The sequence below is a fragment of the Caloenas nicobarica genome, chromosome 5 (genome assembly GCF_036013445.1).
Source record: "Caloenas nicobarica isolate bCalNic1 chromosome 5, bCalNic1.hap1, whole genome shotgun sequence".
NCBI lineage: Eukaryota > Metazoa > Chordata > Aves > Columbiformes > Columbidae > Caloenas > Caloenas nicobarica.
Genome location: NC_088249.1, coordinates 18,838,573 through 18,859,328, shown reverse-complemented (window position 1 = coordinate 18,859,328; position 20,756 = coordinate 18,838,573). Strand labels below are relative to the sequence as shown.

The 20,756-nt window shown below is 39.4% G+C and overlaps 1 protein-coding gene across 2 annotated transcripts in view; it reads right to left on the bottom strand.

Moving 5' to 3' along the window:
• Window positions 1–15,453, bottom strand: part of GALC (galactosylceramidase) — a 38,401-nt gene extending 22,948 nt beyond the window's left edge. The window contains exons 1-7 of one of the 2 annotated variants that reach the window (XM_065636685.1): window positions 15,245–15,453; window positions 13,899–13,967; window positions 11,936–11,999; window positions 9,852–9,965; window positions 8,320–8,459; window positions 6,039–6,077; window positions 1,707–1,834 (exon numbers count right to left, since the gene is read on the bottom strand). In XM_065636685.1, the coding sequence (XP_065492757.1) occupies window positions 1,707–1,834; window positions 6,039–6,077; window positions 8,320–8,459; window positions 9,852–9,965; window positions 11,936–11,999; window positions 13,899–13,967; window positions 15,245–15,412 (722 nt within the window). In that variant the 5' untranslated portion in view covers window positions 15,413–15,453. The remainder of the gene's footprint in view (window positions 1–1,706; window positions 1,835–6,038; window positions 6,078–8,319; window positions 8,460–9,851; window positions 9,966–11,935; window positions 12,000–13,898; window positions 13,968–15,244) is intronic. The other variant, XM_065636684.1, reaches the window with a different exon arrangement.
• Between the last annotated feature and the right edge of the window lie 5,303 nt (window positions 15,454–20,756).

Below are 20,756 nucleotides of genomic sequence, written 5' to 3'. Positions count from 1 at the left end.
AATATTTTAAGGCTATTTAGGAAAACACACTGACTAGCAGATTTTGCAAACTAGTATACATTGTTATCTAAAAGACATACAGATACAGTGTACTTTTAGCAACTTTCTGGATCTGAGCATTTGAAGGACAGACAGCTAAATAGTACTATCTTTTTCTAGGTCAGCAAGAACTCTGGTAGGTGGTGCCTTGAAGTCAGCATTGGCTGAGAAACATGGTGTTCTCATTTTGTACTAACCTTAATTTCTTAATAGATAACAACACTACCGCACAGGAAATATTCTCCTAACTCTTCATTTTTTGTGACCAGTGGGGGTGAGAAAGCTGGGGAAAAATCCATACCACATTCAAGAAAAACCTCTGACAGAAAGCACTCTCATCTTAGAGAACAACTAAAACATGTTGATGCTCCTAAAGCCTACAAGCTAAAACAGGTACTGCTAGTCTTGATTCTATCAAGCTCTTTAAGAAATAAGAACCATACACTATCAGGGCAATCATTCTGTAGGTTTCATTAGCATGGAAATCATAACTAAAACATTTGCTAATGCACTGTAACTTGCTGAGGTGCAAGTCTTGCCCAACCTAAGAAAGTTATAAATTTTTAAACCAAGTGAGTTACTCAATGCTGGCATGATAATTGGTATTTCTCAGGCAGCCACTTCCAGATGATCAGTGTTTACAAGCTCAATACATATGAAAGCAGTTTCTTCATAAAATCCCTGATTAACTGACTTTCTACAACCTTTGAACCATGCATTAGTTTAAACAATTATGAGCATATCACACTCCCTTACATATAGGTAAGGATAAATTGTACACTAGTGACCACAAGCATGTTCTTATCACAGTAAGGTTAACAACAGTGGTAAGCGAGTTAACAAATGTAACACAAGTGAATAATTTATAGACATATTGATCATTTCCACTGGCAAAATGCTATAATTTTAATGTATTTGTAGTTTCGAGAAATCAGAGATTACCAAGAAAGCAAGAGCAGTAGTATAAGTATCAAGCCAGTTGACGGAAGCAAGGTAGTAAGAAAGTGTATTATGGAGCAAGAATGCAAGCAAACAATCAAGTTACCATTTGCTAGACCTGCGACCTAATTGCTAAACTTGAGATGGTTGTATTATTTTTAAAAACACTTTGGATGGTTGTTTTTACTTCTACTTTACTGTGTGTACACTTCTAATACTGTTATCAGACATAAGCAAACAAACTCACTCCTAGCTTTAGCACATGACCAGAAAAATTTCAAGCAAAGGACATATAACAGGGAATTCTGCAAGCACAGGAAGTCCCAGGGCGATCAATTCCAGGGTGAAAGTTCAAGTTCACCTGAAATTAAAATTGATTGCAGACCAAGAATTGAGTCCTAAGGGTTTTCTGACTTTGAAGATGCACATGCAGAGAGGTCTCCTGTCATTTGCTAGTGCTAAGATAAGAGGCCTAAAATATAGCTCCTACCTGAACACTCGAAAGAAATGATGGAAGAGTGGTAAGGTTACCTAACACATGTACTAAACTGAAAGAAGAGCGGAAGACAGGAAAAAGTAACATGTCACCACTGTACAGGATGATGAAAAAACTGGGAATAGCTAGGAAGTATGAAATAAGAATATATGACTTCTCAAAATGGAGATGAAGACTTAGAGAAATGAAGAAATAAGCAATATGTGAAACTCCTCCTTTCTTTCACACTTACCCGACTACCTCAACAGCATCGTTAAGATAGGGATCGACTATCATCTCCTTTGAAATGCTCCAATCTCCATCCGCTGCGATGATACCAATGTTCCTTAGACCCAGTCTGTCCAAAGATTGCCGAAGTACCTTAGTAATAGATAACAGGACTTAAAGTACAGCCTTCATCAACCAGGCAACATGAAAATTTAAGACTGAAAACAATTTAAGAACTGTAGGAGGAGTCATTGGAAGCACCTCTCTTCAGACCAAGACAGATAAGAAAAGTTCTCACTTCAATGGAGAGCATAATGACAACTAAAACAAAGTTAATGATAAGTATTTTTAACAGTGAAGGGTTACCTATGACATTCAGCCATTGCACATAAATGGGCTTCTCATGACTTGGATTACTTTTCACACTCCATGTGCATACGTGTACCCCACTCTGACACTCTCCACATACTGACTCCATCCATTGCATGCATGTAAATCATTACATATGAGTAATGGTTTTATCATAAAGTCGGGTTAAGTTGATCTAAAAATTATGAATGTGGAAGTGGACATGGCTCCACAAGTGATCAGAAATGAAAGTTAGCATGATCCCCAAAAAAAGTATATTGAGAGGAGAGGGATTTAAGCTTTAAAATAGAAAAGACCTTGTAATCATGCAGTTCTCTATAAGAACAGAAATCTTTGCCAAACATCTGCCCTTTTCAAGTGAAGATAACTTAAGCATTCTTTTCACAGGCTATTTGACTGAACAAAAAATATCCTTGACATTGTATTCGATATTTAAGTTCACCCACTACTTGGCTCTCATATGTCTCATTAATTTTCAGGAATATAATGCATAAAACTGGAAATGCATATTTACAACAAAACTGAGAGCAGTCAGCTTTGAATTCAAACATGCCAGCAGAAGAGAAGTCCTATTTTGTCTTTCCAGCTTCTCCTTACTATTTCATTACCAAAGATGATAAACCTCCTACATCTGCCTGTGGAACTTTAGACAAAATATATCCCGCTCTAACAGTTAAGAATGAACCAGGCTTATACAGGGCTGGCATTATACAAGTATGTTTTATCTGAATAGTCAAAAAAAAAGGCATTTTCAGCAGCTTCCACATACAGTTGCATCTGAAAAAGGACACCAGTCCACAGTCTAAAAATCCTTTTTTCAATCTTTGATATAGAAGGATGATGTACTATGTGCTGTGCACATGCATAAGAAAGATTTTTCCAACCATTTGAAGATCAGTATGCATGAATCCTTAAATAATTTCTTGTAACAGCCCTCCAGCAATGTGAAGGAGAATGAGCAGCATTTCTATTTTGATGTGTAGTCAAATAAGGACACAAAGCGAAGTCTAAGTGTTCGTGACAATGAAAGCCTAGATCCAAAGGACATAAAACTTATTAAGAAGAAAACTAGCAATGAAGTTCGGTTTGGCTGTTTGAAGCCTTTGAAGCATAAAGTTTCCCAGAAGAAAAATTCTTAACAGTAGAAATACTTACTGTAGCAAGGTCCTTGCAATATAAAACTTTCTAGCTAGATAGATATTAGGAAAAACTGCCTAACCATAGAGACAGTTCAGAAGAACAAAATGACTAGACAGGTTGAAGAACTTCCATGTTGAAAGATAAGTACCAAAGACACAGAATGGTAGACAATCAAAATGCACTCAATAATAACATATACAGAATGGTTCCCACACATCTGGTATTCATGTTTATGTACAGATACTCCTTGAATTTTAGGGTTAGTTTAAGATGACAGTATTTAAAAATATAATTAAAGAACAGGATCTTCTTGAATAAGAATTTATAAGAAATAGAATAATTTTTTTTCATCTTTTCCTACTTAATAAGAAACATAACTAGTGCTTTAGTGGATGAAGTAACTAAAACAACTTCTGACAAGTAAAAATTTTGTAAGACAACTAAGAGCTCGTCTATGCCATGTATTTGTCAGACATTACAGAAAATGTCTGATGTGCAACCAGACACTTCAGTAAATAGACATTTTTCAAAACGTCAAAGTGCAAATCTATCTAAAAATCTAAAAAAACTAACATGCTGATTAGATGCCACACAACATTATAGAGTGTAAGCAAATGAACAGGAAAATGGGTGTTAAGTAAAATGCCTTTAATGTACAACAGAGGGAAGGCTGACACTTTTCAGCAAATATTTGAGTGATTTAAAGATCAAATTTTAAACTAAGCATTTAGCTCTAGAAGTCAAAAGCTTAGTCCCAATTCAACAGCATTTAGAATGTTAACAAGTAGAATGCTGCACCTACACTCAACAGTTTGATCTCCACATTCATCCTCCCCACATCAGGAAGCCAAGGCAAAGAGATGAAAAAACCTTCAAGTGACATGACATAGGACTGAGCAAATAGAACACTTCAATTTTTTACAAGACACAGAGAAAGCCAGAAAACCAATTTCTAAGAAGAGTCAGTGATATAGTAAAATGAGTACTTTATTTATAGCAAGATCTGCCTTCTCTCTCTGACAATTCTTTTTACAAAGAGTTCAGTCTCATAGGCATTCCAAGCAACATAATATCCATCCAGTGAAGAAATAAAACTTGCAGCTCAAAAAACCCACAAAACCACAATTTCTTCCTATTCATCTTCTGTTTTACTTGCATTGTTTTATTCCAGCCTGCAAACAAGTTTTTTCAGTTCTGTTTGGCTTTGCTTCTATAACACACATACTGAAGAACTAGAGATTTCTACATGAAGTCTCCACACACACACACACATTTCCCCTTCCTCCCCTACCAGCAAAATTTACCTATGATTAGGATTATCCTTCAGGATCCCACTAGTATCCTTAGTGATTTCTTCATTAGCCTATACCCAATTATTGAACCACTTTTCTTTTTGAAAAAGAAAAGCCTGAAACCCACATTACCTAAGGTTAAATGTAATAGAAAACTTCTAGTTCCTGAGGGGTTTTTGTAATAAAGAGAACACCCTATGAACTAATTTCCTAGCTTTAAAAATGTTCAGCTATGGTTTGTGATGAGCAAACATTGGCATGGGATATTTTAAAAGGATTCTAAGCACAAGGATTCTCTGAACAAGTTTAGATGGGGATTTAAGTAGCTTCACTAGCAAAATCTGAAGCATCTACACATCCAGAGTTTTGTTACTTAACATGCCCAAAGAAACAAGACACCTTGACATAGCTGCCAAGGTATCCTGTTGTGTCACAATTCAGTGTATTTGTATTTTCTCTGGAAAGGATTTTGTAAGTCGCTTGAAAACTCTAGTGCCAAACCTCTGTGTCCAAAATGAACTAACAGCCTAACAGCCTACAAAAGTGAGTGTCTAGAAAACACCTTTAATGAAATTATTTGTGAAGTATCCGTAACAGAATTCGGTCTAAGATGTGATAAGACTTGAAAACTAAGTTACTGTGGTGGTGGTAGACTGGTAAATCAGTTTAAAATACATGGTTAATTAACATATTTGTTAACAAGAAACCCATATAGCTGGATATAAGGTATTCCTCTTTCTTTGTACAAGGTATATGACCAGTACAGAGCTTTCTGCCAGTGCTTCCTGTGCTCCCTCAGTCAAAGCACTGCACAGATCACAGGAAACAGCTATAAGAGTATTCATCTCATTGTATATTCTAGGAAAAAAAGAGCTAATGCTATTCTTGCTTAGCCTCAAAACAGCAACAAGGAAATGAACAGAGCAAAAGCTTGTACTTAACATGGCACTTCAACATAACTAACAAACAGAAGTGAGTTTTCAAAGAAGGGCAGGGGAACAGCAGGGGCAGGCAGCAGTAAGAGAAATTAGTGATATCTCACGGTTGGTTATGTGAAACACTGTGTTCCTCCAACTTCTTTAGAACAGGAGGTACTGAATTTTGCACAGTTAAAAACACAGATCCTTTATTATGTCTTCCATAAAAAAAGAACCTGGAGTTTTAGAGGAATAATTTAAGGGTATTATATCCACTGTAACTTTGCTACAGAATTTCAAGTAATTCTAGATCTTGAACTTATAACTATATCCAAGACAGTACCAAGATGATGAATTTGTATGATTTCAGTACCATCAACTGGAGCTTCCATTAAAACATAGAGGTCCTAAACATTTAGCACACATTGACATACTTGAAGTTAAAAAAAACTTCAGACATATAAAGATCTAGAGATCTGATCCTTCTAGCATTCCATGCCTGCAACTGCAAGAAAGAGAGTTCAGTAAGTGAAGTAATTGCAGGATTAAGGTTCCTGTTCTAGGCAGACTCAGATGAGCTAATTGTTTACACATGATAACAAACGTTTCACTTTAGAGAAATAAGAAAAAGATACATACCTTAATATACTTGCTATTAAATGCCCTTTCATTCCATATCTATAAAGGAAAAGTAAAAAGCCATTTAGAAAATTCAGGATATGTCAATGCATAATGAAAGACTTTATTTCTGTATATGCAAGATTATACAAACCATTAATAAACTCAGTGGTTTCAGCTCCCTAAAGGAAAGTGCTCTGGTTTCTTTTGTTATCAGCTTTTCAGGGGAAAATTCTGTATGAAAGTTCAAAAAAATACTGCTTGTTTATTTGCCTCTAAGGTTTTCTGATTGCTTTCTTGCTGAAAAGAACTCTAGAGCTGCTTCAGCTCCACAATGGTAGCAGTGTTATACATTGTTTTATTATCAATGGGTCTCCAGATTGTTAGCCATCATTGTGAAACACACTGTGGCTTCAAGGCGTGTCCTAATGTACGGGCCCTCTTGCCATACACTGATATAGGAATGCTAGAATAAGCTACATTTCAAACAATTGCCTACAGTTTCAGGGGGCTATTCAATGACACAGTTCTTTCTGATTTACAGAGGACTACATCCATACTTGAATGCAAGAGAGATCCAGTATAGTTTAAGTAAGCAGAGAAAATTCTCATTTCTGTTGCTCTGGATTATCCATCTTTTACAAAAAGAGTGTTTAAGCTAAACACAGCTCAAAATTCAAAAGCAGGAATGCTGGTCTTCCTTTCTACCAAATACCCTAGCCAATAAAATACACAATCAGAAACCTTACTTTATTTTTTACTAACTGCAAAATGAACACTCCGAGTCACACTCACCAGTAAAGGTAGAAGTATCCGTTCTACGTATAGATTACCCCACCATGTACAATCAGACAGTTTCTTGCACATGGGATATGTCCATTTGATTTTGATATTTCTAGATCTTTCCATAAGTGTTAACATGTCACGTCAGAAATGAGCAAAATGTTACTTACTGAAAGCCCCACTGCATCATAAAGCAAATAATGATATACAACACATGCTATAAACCAAAATAGCAGTAAAGGCTAACAATGTAGAATCAGAACAGCATTAAAACTGTTTTGACAGCTTCTGAGCCTTCACAGACCTCACTGCTTTCCTGCATTTCAGATTATACCCATAAAGAAATCAGACAATATGCAATGTCACCACACGGTCTGTAGAAGCAGAAATTCCCTTTTCTTAGAAGTATAGAATTCAGAAGGCCAGTCACTGTGAAGTAACAAACAGACACCAGACATTACTCAAATATATACAGCATAGAACTTACCTTCTACTCTAAGAACACAGCAAGGAGAAAAATTAACAGCAGCTGTTCTCCCTGTCCCCTCAGCTGAATTGCTAAAGCATCAGCATTACCGAAAGTGCAAGACTGACACAGCTGAAATAAGTCAGCAACATCAAGCAGGATGTGTTCCAGAGGAGATATACATCAGATATACCTTCTCACATTACAGCAGAAAGATCAGACTTCCTTTTTGAGGGATGGTAACCATAGTTTCAGACACTTTGCTCTGGACTGCTGAAGTGATTTTGAGCTTTTCTGCAGTCAAATTGTCTCACGCCAAAACACTTAGAAGTCCAAAGTAAGTGTTTCAGAAAGTATAGGACTGATTTTAGAGGAATCCTAGCCACACGTTTGCTTAATCAGAAGAAAAAATAATTATTTGACTGAGATTCAACTTCTTAACTTCAAAAGTTGTTTTCCAGATTGTCTGCTTCTCTCATGTCCAAATTATAACATTTTTCTCAGACATTCATTTAATACATCCATATATTGCACTGTAACATAACACAGTAATTATAATGTACTATAACACATGCACCTCTACTACTATAAATAATGCAAATAAAAATGGAATAAGCTGTGAAGTATTTCCCTTCTGCAAAACAGTAACCATATTTTACACCAAGAAGTCATGTTAGCTGACTTTTCACGAACTGTCTTAACTAATGCTTTTTGTAAGCTGGTAACTGCTGAAACCTAAGCAGAACAAGCATGACAAGCCCAAGACTCAAAGAGATCTAAGAATTCTCAAATACTCAGTAACTCTGTTCTAGAATTGGGAAAGCAGGAGATTAGCCATTCTACACTTGTTCTGCTTTAATGGCCACTATCGCAGAGAGACTGTAAACAAACATAACTTCTGCCTTTCACTTTGCAATAGAAAAAAAACAAAACTGCAATTGCAGAATTATTTCTCTTCCCATCCCCTTCGTCCAGTAATCAAAAAAGAGATACAAGACTGAGACTTTAGGAACAAAGACAGATAAAGTACGCAGAAGATTTTGCTTTACTGACCCCAACATAATCAATGTCCAAATTGTGATACTGTTTAGCTCCTAATATCCAAGAAATTATGTAGTAAGCAGTCACATCTGGATAGTCATAGGGCCAGTTTTCACCCTTTCCTATCCATGCTGGAAATGTCCAAGGTAATCCTGGAAAGAGAGAAGAAAAACAAATTAATAAGTGGTTGTTCTACATTACTCAGTGAGCTTCAATAGCAAGCTGCGATCTGTTCTACCTAAGGTGAAGGAGCAGGTATGTACCTCAAATTCCTATAGTTCCAGTGAATACAATGAAACATATATTAAAGCATACTGTCCAGTTAAATAAGTTAAATTGTGATCAAGCATATTAATAGCTGCCTTTTTTTTTAAGCTAGAAAACTTTAGTGACTAGAGAACAATTGACTACATAGAGCTAATACCACACTGTGGAAAGATTATAATAGGTTTAAAATTACAAAGACATTGGGTTAAAAATTGACAAAGTTATACACAAATACTGAACATGAGTCTCCTGAATATTAATTTCAGAGGTGATGATCTGATCACAACAGAGGAAGAAAGATTAGGATCATGAAAAACCATTTCTGAGAATCAGCTATATACTGGCTCCTGTAGTAAACAAGAACATGAAATTAACCTAATCAGATGCTGCTAAGTTTTCAGCTGACTTTCTATAAGACACAATAGGCTAATTCAAAGGCAAACCCTCCTTCCTTTGTTGAGAGGTTGATCTGAGGGAAGAGGCAGGTTATTAACAATCACAATTAGTCATAGATGGTAAGCTTACTGCTTGTCACAGTGCCTGTCTAGTAGAACCTAACTGGCAAATCCTGCACCAAGTCAGGCCCTGTGGCTGGATATAGCCAAGCCTGATCCCTGGAAGAGGGGGGAAATCACATACTTTTTAACTGAGATTTTTTCTCTTGTTTCATGTGACACATTTTGTAAAGTGTTTCAGTTAAAATCTAGGGTTCCACATTTGTACTGTCACAGCAAATGCACAGCCCACAATCAAAACAGGAAGACAGGAAAGTCATCTTACAACTCAACTACATACCTAAGACAAACAAATCAGAAGACAAGAACCACTATAGTGGGGAAAGAGTGAAGGGTTTGTAATAAGAACATATAATTGAATTTAATGCATACAAGATTTAGAGATTTATACTTCCTGTAAGCTTACCTTATCCCTCACAATTTTTTTTTACCCTATTATTCAGAAATTCAGGTCTCACGATAAATCATTTACGCTCATTGTTGTGATATGTCTAAGGATTAATGTTACTTGATACAAGCAAACAGAGTAATTTCTTATCTTACACTACTTGTGACGTACATTCTTGTTGTACTACTGTAAGTAAAACACATTACATTTAAGTGAAGCATCAAGGCAAGCTTACCAAATACTAGATATTCTACTTTGTCTACTTCAACATCAAAACACCTGCCCATTAAAATTAATATACCAATTAAAGGTCAGATATGTAATTTAGTTAGGGGGAAAAAAGCATTTAAATCCTAAAGCTTGAAACAATTTACCAATCAGTTTAATTTTGGGGTTCCTCTTTTTAGCTTCTTTCATCAGCCACCATTCATAGCCCTGGAAGTAGTTCTCATCATTTTCATAGTGCATATGGGAGGGTTCAGTACCATCTAGGAAAGAAAGAGACTGGTAGCTCACAATTATCTTCTGTGTCATAAGCTATTACACATTATAAAGCTTTCTGTATTGCTCACTGCCACAGTATGTAAACACATACCTCCAACACAGTTCACATGTTCTTTGGCATGTATTTCAAAGCAAAATTAATAGTGGGAAAGAACGTGCAAGACTTGCCACCCGTCATTCTTAGCATATTAACTTTGTCAGCATAAATTTACCGTTTTTAATTTTTAAGGGATTATACTTTGGTTTAATGTCAGAACAAGATTAACTATTGAGCATTTTCTATCCCTAGCCGGGATAATATTAAATCTCTATTCATTACTACTTGGGTCCCAGCAACCACTAGGGAAGTTACAGCATTAAGATTGGAGCGGGGGAGGAATGGAAAACACATACTTGTAAAAGCAGGTTATAGCTAAACCAAAAAGCAAACAAAATAAAGTTATAGTTTGTTTCTTCTGTGCAAGGCAAGACCAGGGAGGGAAAGGAAATGCCATGAAGTTTTTCAGTGGCAGGAAAGAGGGTTTTTTTATTTTTATAGTAAGAGATCTAGTTTATAATTTCTACAGTGTTCTGTGACTGTAGGAAGAGTTTCTGGAATTGAGGGCTGTGCACTGAACTCTGTCAGGCAAAGGTGAACGAACAGCAAAGGTGCAAAAGCATCAGTGTTGCATGGGAAGTCATTACATACAAAAGTCAATTAATAACTTATGCACGCAACCAAAACAATTACTTATGCTAAACTATATGACTAATTGTTCCACAGATCTCTTCTGATTAGACTTTTTTTTAAAGGAAGAGTGCTGAAACAGCACATTTCATTACAGAAAATAGGATTGATTTTTTTACCTTACTAACACTAAAGCATTTGTCAGCTCTATTTGTCAGAGACATAAAACAATCATGTCAAACTTGGACTCCTGATCACACTTTGGAAGTCAGAATAAGAGCTGCAGTTCAGTGTGTTCACACATATACACCTTATTGTTTTTCTTCTAAAGTCTGGAAAGGCATCACACAAGCATGTAACATTTCTCCTTAGGCAGCAGCAAGAGTGTTTGAAGAGAAGGTCTGTGCATGCACGAACACGACACCATTCTTCTCTAACCAACAACTAATGACCAAATACTAAGCTCTTGAAACAAGTATACTACTTTTCACCACATTAATTTTTCTTAATAAAGTAAACCAAAGAAATTAAAAACAATATCTAACTATACAAACACAGACATTTAAAAAATATATATATAAAATGCCACAAAGACACATGCTATGCTTCCTACATACTAACTGAGGCTTCTTTATGTCTATTCTTGACATGGCCAAGATTTACTTCTGGAGTGGGAGGGAAAATAATAAAAAAACAGATACAATCTGCAGTCCAGTTTCTGCTTCTCACCTTCCAATTACAAGCAGTTACTAAACAGTTTCTACTATATGTAAACAGAGCAGGTTAGAAAAATTACACCAAAGCACTTTGATTTGCAATTGTGGCCAGACACAAAAAATAGCACCTACTGTCAGACAACACTATTCCAGTGAAATGTAGCAGCTCATTAAACCAAAGAAACATAACTGCTTCTGACCAGCTATCTTCACACTTTCATGCTTTTAAGACATAAGGTACCTAGTTCTACACAAGTTTTACAGAGTTTGTATTGCAAAACTTGTGTTTGAGAAATGCTGTGCAATTCAGAAAGCTACTAGAGCTTCCTTAATCTTGGGGGGAAAAAAGAACCCATTTGCAACCTATTAACCATATTAGTGAGAACAGTCTTCAGAACGTTAGTGTAAATTTCTCTTCTACAAGTTAGCAGACATTGCTTATGTTCTTCTGCAACTTCAGTATAACTACAGAATGCATCTCCACACTTCAGCTGAAGTGGCATGTGCAGAACAGGTTACTTAGAGCATCACTCCAATGAGAAGTTAAACCTTGCCTGCACAAAATCCATACCTGTTGATTGTCCATCACCTCCAATCTCTACTTTGAGGATATGTAAAGAAGCACCAAAATTTGGCTAGAAAAAAAAAGAGAGAGAGAAACAAGCAGAATCCTGCTGTTAACAATAAGAATGCAATAAATTAGTGTGCAATTTTGAGGATGCTAAAAATCCAATACTTTTTTTTAAACACCCCTTATAGATGCAATTATACAAAATTCTGCTGCAAAAGGAAATCAAGCAAGACAAATAGCACACTCATCTTCAAGCAGTTTCACTGACTCTTGCACCATTAAGGGCACTCCTCCCCAAATACACAGATTTTAAATTGGTTATTCTCAAGAAAATACCGAAGCACTCTTCAAGTAGAACATAGGCTATTTGAGGAACATAACAGTATTTTTAATGTTGTTTAAAGTCAAGTTTGTTTTCTTTTTAAATCAAATTATTAAGGCTAATATATCAGTAAATAATTTATTCTTTGGTGTAAAGGGTTACATGGCTTATGTGAAAGAACACCCACCCAGGTCAGAAATAATCTGCTAACTACAGGCAGAAAGGCAAGAAAAAAAACACACACACACCACAGTGGAAAACAAATGGCCACCTAGTCCACTATCCTGTTCCCATGGCATCTGACTGGTGGAGCAGAATATAAAATTCAAGCTCATACAGGTGATCCTACTCCTAGCATGTTCTTCCAACCATTAGTGGCCTAATAGTTGCACAAGTCAGAAGTTACAACTAATCATTTTCATAACCACTAATGAGCTGACCTTCTCCATGGAATTAACCAAGTATAATTTTGGCATGCAAAAAAAAGTTTTAAGATGTGAGACTGCAGTTTGTTTCAAAAAAATATGCTGCATAGACAATAGTTTTCTTGGCTTACAAGTTTTTGGGTTTTTAAATTGTTTTTAAATAAGCAGCAAATATTCCCAAATTATCATTTTTCCTGACATGTCTGATTTAACTTCTAGCACATTTGCTCTCCCATCCTCATCAAAGTCGACTGACGTTAAAAGACAAGGAGCATGAGGCAAGGTATACTCCTCCCAGGTATCACATGATAACTTAAAGAGGCCTTGGTGAAAGAACCTGTCAAAAACTCTTCGAAAAATCACAATCTCTCAGCTATATTTTCTTTAACCACATGACCACTAATTCTTTCAGAAAACTCATATTTGTAACACACAACTTCAGTCTCCAAAAAAGACAGGTTTTGATCCCCCACTCTCATATTATGCCTTACTCTACCCTTTAAAACCAAATCTTTTCAACTACTCCCCTCCAGCCACCTGGATTACACTACTTAAAAGTGACATGACATTCTCTTCCAGCAGAGCAATTCACAGTGCCATAAGCAAAACAAATTATTACTATCCAGTGCAATAATCTTACCATATATTTAGTTGGGTAACTCCACAGGTTACATTTGCTAACTAAAGCAGCTCACAAACCATTACCATTACCATTCATACACCTTCTAGAGTAACTGCACTTATACTTGAGACTAGCTTGGAACAGATATCTTATTGAAATGATGCAGTCTGCACATTTATTGTCACATTATGTGAATCTATCTGTACTTCATTAAAAAAAAGAAGAAAATCGCTTCCTGCAATCACTATTAACAGCTAAACCCCTCATTTTAGCCACAAAATCAATTTAATCCTCATCAAACCCACACGGATGACCAAAATATCTTGCAAACATATTTGAAAACATACTGTGAAAACATAAAAGGAATTTTAATAACAATTTGAAGAAATAGGCTCTTGAACAGCATTGTGTTTGAGGAAAAACAACATCCAAAACTTAACGTTCTAATAAAAATCCACATGAAATACATGCTTTACAAGATCAGATTTTGTCTAATTTCAAGTGGAACTGAATATACGACAGGAATTCCAACACTATACAACAAGAAATTCAGCATGAAAGTAGGCACTATTGTAGCAATGAAACTGACTTTACCTTGAACAGATAATCTAAAATCTGTGAGCGGTAAGGTTCTTGGTAGTTCACCAGCAGCCTAGATGTGGCCTAAAATGGAAAGAAAACATGAAAATATGAAAACTTCACTTTTAAACTTTTAAGTATGTACCAGCTTGTCAGTCTAGGGCTTTCACACAACTACTAAACCTACAAAAATAATTACAACACCAGGAATTCAGGTTAAGCCCCTACAAAAACTCCTTTTCTAGCCTTTCAGTCGTGCATTTCTGGTTTTGTAGACTACAACTGCCCTATAGATTGCAATTACCTTGTACCCCAGTCGCCTGTAATTTACTGCAATAAGAGTCCAGCAAACAGAGAAACAAAGAGATCTCACAAACTTACTGCAAACGAAACACAGCTCCTTCCCAGCGCCATTCCTCCCCTCGACTCAAGTCTCCCTGGTTGGGCTCACCATACACCAAACGCAACGGGAGCTCACAGGACACACAGACAGGAGAGCATGAAAAGTAACTCAGTAGGTCCAAGAGTGGGCACAAACTCGCTGAATCTCACAGCGCTGCTCGCTGGAGCACAACAGAACGTACAACTGCTGTCGCCTCTTCCAGCTTTTTAAAACCCGTAGATACAAGTGGCCAGGAAGATTCTCTAGATAAAAAACCCGCCCTGGCTTAGCTCTCCTGCAGCAGCACGAAGGACGGAGCTGGCCCTCGGCACCCCGAGCAGCCTGTCGAGAACCAGCCGCTGCCCGGCTGACCAGAGCACGGGCACAGAGCGCGGCCGGCCCCAGCTCCGCTGGCAGCCAGGACCACCGCCCGCACAGCGCCCGCCCCGCGGGGCCTCCACGGGACTCCTCACCGTCCATCACCACCGCCCTCCGCGCTCGCCGCAGAGTGCATCCCCCCACCCCAGCCCTCAGGGCTCCCCTCAGAGTCCGTCCCCCTCCCAGCCCTCAGGGCTCCCCTCAGAGTCCGTCCCCCTCCCAGCCCTCAGGGCTCCCCTCAGAGTCCATCCCCCTCCCAGCCCTCAGGGCTCCCCTCAGAGTCCATCCCCCTCCCAGCCCTCAGGGCTCCCCTCAGAGTCCGTCCCCCTCACAGCCCTCAGGGCTCCCCTCAGAGTCCATCCCCCTCCCAGCCCTCAGGGCTTCCCTCAGAGTTCGTCCCTCACCCCCGCCTCCCCAGCCCTCAGGGCTCCTCTCAGACCGTCCTCCCAGCCCAAACCCCGCCGACGCCTCAAGGGCCTGCACCCAAGCCAAACACTCCCACTGGCAGAATCCCGCGCCCAAGTGTCCGTTACAACCGCCGCCCCGAGGAGGGGATTAGCACCCCAGCACCGGAGCAGCCCCCACGGCCGCCGCCGCTTACCCCGCCGCCGCTGATAGCCCCGATCCCGTCGAACTGCCTGCCCAGCCCGCCGGCATCATCCAGCACGTAGGTGGCCGTCAACAGAGCAGCGGCACCGACCCCAGCGGGCCCCGGGCCCCAGCTACAGCCAAGCAGGAAGCAGCCGCACAGCAGAGCCGCGCACCCCATCGCAACGGCTCCGCTCTGCTCTGCACCCCGCCGCCGGCAGCTTCCCGGCCGCACTGCCCCGCCCCTACAGCAACGTGACACTGCCCCGCTCCGCGCGTCACATGACCGGGCAATCACCTGGGGGGCGGGGCGTGACTGCCCTTCGCCGCCGTTTTGTTAAAGGGAAAGAGAAGACCCTTCCCCCCTCCCCCCATCCCGCCCCGCCTCTGGGTTGAAGTCGCTGGTTGCCATCTTGAGAAAGGGCGAAGCAAGTTCCGGCTGGTGGGAGGCGAGCTGCTATGTTGGCATTGGGCACTGAATGGCGAGTGAAGCCCCTAAGGAGCCATCTCGGGTGTGGGAAAGCGGACAGGAGGCGGGGCGGGGCGGTACGGCGGGACAGGGTTTCTCTGCGAACACACATGGAAATTGCGGTTAGTGGTGCACTAGCAGCCAGGTTGCGAGAGCTGCACCAAACTGGCGGTTTTTTCGGGGTCTCTGTCACGGCACGGCAGCTTTCCTGCGACAGGAATGCTGGTCCCCACCGAACCACTCATTTCCGGGCCCTCCAGCTCCCAGGAGCCGGGACTGCTTTCGTCCCGCCCTCAGGCTGCCACCACATCCCTCGTGAAGTAGGGAAAAAAAAAAAAGATCGGTACTTGGGAGGAGAAAAGCCCCGCGCGTTGTGAGAGACCTTTGCCGCTTGCAGAGGAGCGGTGCCGCTGGCACACCCGGCCCCGCAGGGGCACCCGGCAGCGCTTCCCCGGCCACCGCGCGGGCCGCAGCGGGATCCGCAGCTGCGTCAGCCGGGCCCCAGGGCGGGATCCCGGAGGTGGCGGTTGGCTGGCCCCGCCGGCGCGGCTGGCCGAGCCTTCCTGTTGACAGCCCGCCCGGGCACGCTGCCGCGCAGCCGCGGGACAGCGCGGCCGGCTGAGGCGCTGCCGGCGGGGTGAGGCGCTGCCGCGGCGCACGGCGGGGGCTGCCCTGGGGACAGGCGGGTGTTGGCTCGGGCTCCGGGTCAGGAGGGCACTGGGCTCAGAGGGAGGGTAATCAGGAGACTGGCGGTCACCTGGATTATCCTATAAAGGTTTCAAAGCGGCAGTGTGTGCCTGCTGCCCGCAGCGTGTCCCACAGCCCGTGCTCCGTGCGCCTCAAGGAGGGCCGAGGCCCCAGGAGATGCCGGGGCTGGTGTCACACGGACAGTGCGAGAGGCCTGTGGAAATCCCCTGGTTTTGCGCTTTTCTGTCATTAAAGAACGCTGTTAATCAAGCCATTACCTCTTTTGCCCATGTCATTGAGGTATATAATGTCTCGAAGATGACATGACCAGACTGACGTTTCCTGTTTATTTCTTTTTTAATAACAATACCAAGCACTCACAAAACATTTTACACTTTACAGCAATATCAGGCATTAACTAATGAACCTGCCCACACCCAAATGAGCTATACAGTGTCATTACTACATGCAGGACAGAGTGACTTCCTCAAGGCTACAGTGAGTCAGTGGCAGAGGTAGAATTATTATTATAATTTGCATTTGTTCCAGCAAACTGTACAGCTTTGCACACCTGGAAGGTTTGCAAAATCATCACGAATGATTAACTGGATAATTTCTTAAATTAATGCGTCAACTTATTACAGATAAAAGGCTTCAGTTGTGAAATTACGTCTCTTGATCACTCATAGGAGCCTAAAAGTGTCAACTTTCGAAATTCATATTTCCATCCTATGATGTGCTTAGGGCCTCCCTTTTTCAGTTGGCATAGATAAGCATTCTTAGGATACATTTTGGTGGAAAGAAGAGGATATTTTGGTGGGACTCTGAGGACTTTTATTCTGCATTAGAAATCTCAACCTTGCTTTTTATCTGTTTTCCTATCAACTTTGTCCGTGACCCAAGGACATGTGATCCAGACCTTTTGTAAACCCAAATATAACCAATAAAATTATTGAGAACTTAAAGAAAATATTCATTGCTTCTTTTGTAGGTAAGATTAATTTCCACCGTTAATGCTTTTCTATTTCCATTTTTCTTTCTTGATAGTTCTTTAATCTCAGTCAGCCCAAAAAACACCTGTTGTTCTGCAATGACTGGTTTAAGATGCTGTGTATGTCCAGATACATAGATGAAAAAAAAGCATTGCTTGCATCAGAAATTAAATTGTTCCAAACCAACTTAGCCAAGAGTTCCTCTTTACATATACCTTTACTTCCAGAATATATAAAATGCGTCATCTGCCTTCTTCCTTCCTTTGATTCTTCAGTCCCACTATCAATTGTTACAGTGGAGAACTGTAAAAATGTATCAACTATGTTCCTCTATTTCTGATAATGATAAGAACGGCTTTTTCTTCAGTGAAGTATAGGAACCCTCAACAGAACAGCAGACAGTGTTCTTAATAGGTACCATGTTAGAAAAATGCAGGTGAAAAGTGATAAAACAGATCTTCGTCTAATGACTTTTCTCTCAATGAAAATAATTATTTGGCTGAAATTTATTATAGAGATTAATCTAACCTGTCTTCCACCCAAGTTCCCTTTCACCAGACTGGAGAGGGCTATGACACTATTTCAGGAATAACCACAAGTACAAAATAATTTGATAATTTAGGCTTTAACAAACATGTTGGTAGAAAAACTGTGGATGAAAAACTCATGCTCTGGCTGGAAAAAAAAGAAGGAACCAAATCTCTGCATCCAGTAATTAAATATTATAGAGCTGCATGGTATTGCTCTCAAGGAAGTCAGCATGTCCTATTTTAGAGCTTTTAAATTTGCTCATCTGTTTCATTTCTCCTTAGCATCTGAATCATCAGTCTAGTTTTTGTGTTACCCAATAGATGTACTTTTAAAGTGAAATTGTCCCCAGTTTCTTAGAAGCAGAATTGAATCATTTCAAACAGAATTTAAGAAAAAAATCAGAGTGTACAATAAATTATTCTAATCACAGAGGGAAAAGAGAAACTATCCTCACGGAACGATTTTCCACCTGTCTAATAGAATATAGTTATCTGTTAAAATAATGACTCCTGTGAAAGCCGCATCCAACCTCAGATTCAGTTTATATAAAAATACATAAATATGCAACTTGTCGCAGTGCATAACATTCTGTTATTCTCTGTTAACTAGAACTGTTTACAAACTTCCTCCCATCAGTAGGCAAACAGAAAAAAACAGTAATACAAATTCTGAAAATAATTACTTATTTTTGCACAAACTCCTAAAGTCCTTATGATATATTTTTATGGGGTTTTCTTGGGTGGATTCTTATTTGATTCTATGATAAATTTGCTGGCAAAGGCAAGTGCCAAGTCCTTCAGTCAAAAAAAAAAAAGGCCCTATGTTCTGAACAAGTAAACAAAACGAAATACGTATACAGTCCACAGTATTTTATTTCTGTGGAGCGGTTTCTGTGCAGAATGTATTGTGTCCTAGATAAAAGGTTTGTAATGTACTGCACTGATATAATTAGGCAATATTTTCAATAAAACTTTTATAAACTTACTAAAAGTATTCCTAGATTTACCAAGGTTAGTGCCATCCTTTGTGCATTCTTCTGTATAACTACATTGTCTTTGTTCCCATGGGTAAGTTTAGATTAACAAGGTATAGAAAAAAAAAATAGGCAAAAAAAACTTAAGAGACACGTGAGCTGTTTTCTCATTGCTGTATCCAAGAGCAGCTTCCTGTTGCTTTATCTGATGAAGCCGTTTCTCTTCTCAGAAGCAGACACGGTCACACTGCGGATGGCATCACAGTGAAACTGCCACGCGGGGACACATGGCTGCAGAGGTAAGTGTTCAAAATCCAAGAAGTCAGATACACACCTTATGTTCTGGTACACATTTCAGCCTGGCTCTCCCTTAATGTGATGCTGACATTGTACAACAAAAAGAAGGGACACAAAAGGGGCTGGAAAAGATGGGTTTGGGAGGAGGAGTGTTTCACCCCCAGCACAAGTGAAACATGAAGAAAAAGGGCAAATGAGATCAAATGATTGAATTAGGAAGGACATACCAGCTTGATTTATTGTTGTAATGGTATTGTCATGATCAAAATACCTGTTGCTTAGGAGAGGGGGAAAGGAAAGAATGGAGAAGAACACTATTTGGGGGTGAGTTTTCAAGATTCTGAGCTGTCCTCTCTCCACTGCAAAAAGTGCCTCAGGTTTCACAAAAGCTTCCAGTAGCTCTTCTATTATTGTTCTTTAATAATTTATGGCACTAACAAGGTATTTAGTGCTAATTACATGAGTTTACACAATGCTTAAAACTAGCAGAAAAATAAGCTGTGCTAAAAGTAGCTTCTTAGAATACCAAGGATGTATGTGAAAATAATTTGTGAAGCATCTTTCTGTCTGCATATAGGAAAATATGATGCACATAAAGATGTAACAAAATAAACTTGCCTGTGTGGCCTACATCCTAAAAAACATAGTGGGTTTTTTTCTTTCTAATTGCTTATGTTAACAGAATTTTTATGCTCTATAAAACTGTCCATAAAGTGTATTTCAGAGTTAAAAAGACTGAGCTTTTAGACCTGTTTGAATCTTTACAGGATATCATAGAGACCTGTGAGTGAAATTGTTGCATGAGGAAAAATGCTGTTCGTTTTAAGCGAAAATGTCCACGTTACTGACAGACATATTTCAACTCTCCTAAACTGTGAAGTTTTTCAAAATTAAGTTTAGAGATCTGCTTGTTAGGAAAAAAAGATCCAGCTGTGGAAGGTTCTTGTACTTGAGGAAATCAGCTTGGCACTGTAACTTATTTTGAGAACACAAAACGATCTGCTTTGTTGAAATTGCTTTGAGAGAAAAAAGAAATCAAGAAAGCCATCTGTCCTTCCATCTTATGGCTGATATACAGTAGCACCAGTACAGCAGCTACTGCACAGATCTACCTCACACATTGTTTTCTTCCCCTGAAACCTGTCTAAAAAGCCAAGTGTTTTGCAAAAAACTTACCACATTGTAATGATTATTGCGTATAGTAACTTGCTCTTTTCTGAACTTGAATTTGAAGTAAAGGGTGAAAAGTAAAAGTTGCAGTTGTTTCCAAAATTCAACTGGTGTTTACTAGCTAATGGAAGAGGGGTTTTTATAAATTAGTGACTAAACTTTTCTGTTAGTAACACAAAATCCTTACAGTCCTCTTCATCATTTCCCAATTTCCCAAATTATAGTAGAGTTCATTCATCTGGAAAATAAAAAAGACTCTTCCATTCTTCCCTTAGAAAGTTGTTTACAGAGCAGAGTATGGAATATCATTTTGTATTTGTACTTATGGAAGTATAATTTTACACTGAATTTGTTACTTTCAAAACGTCGTAAGTGGAGAGGCCTGATAAAGTTCTCTTTGAATCTG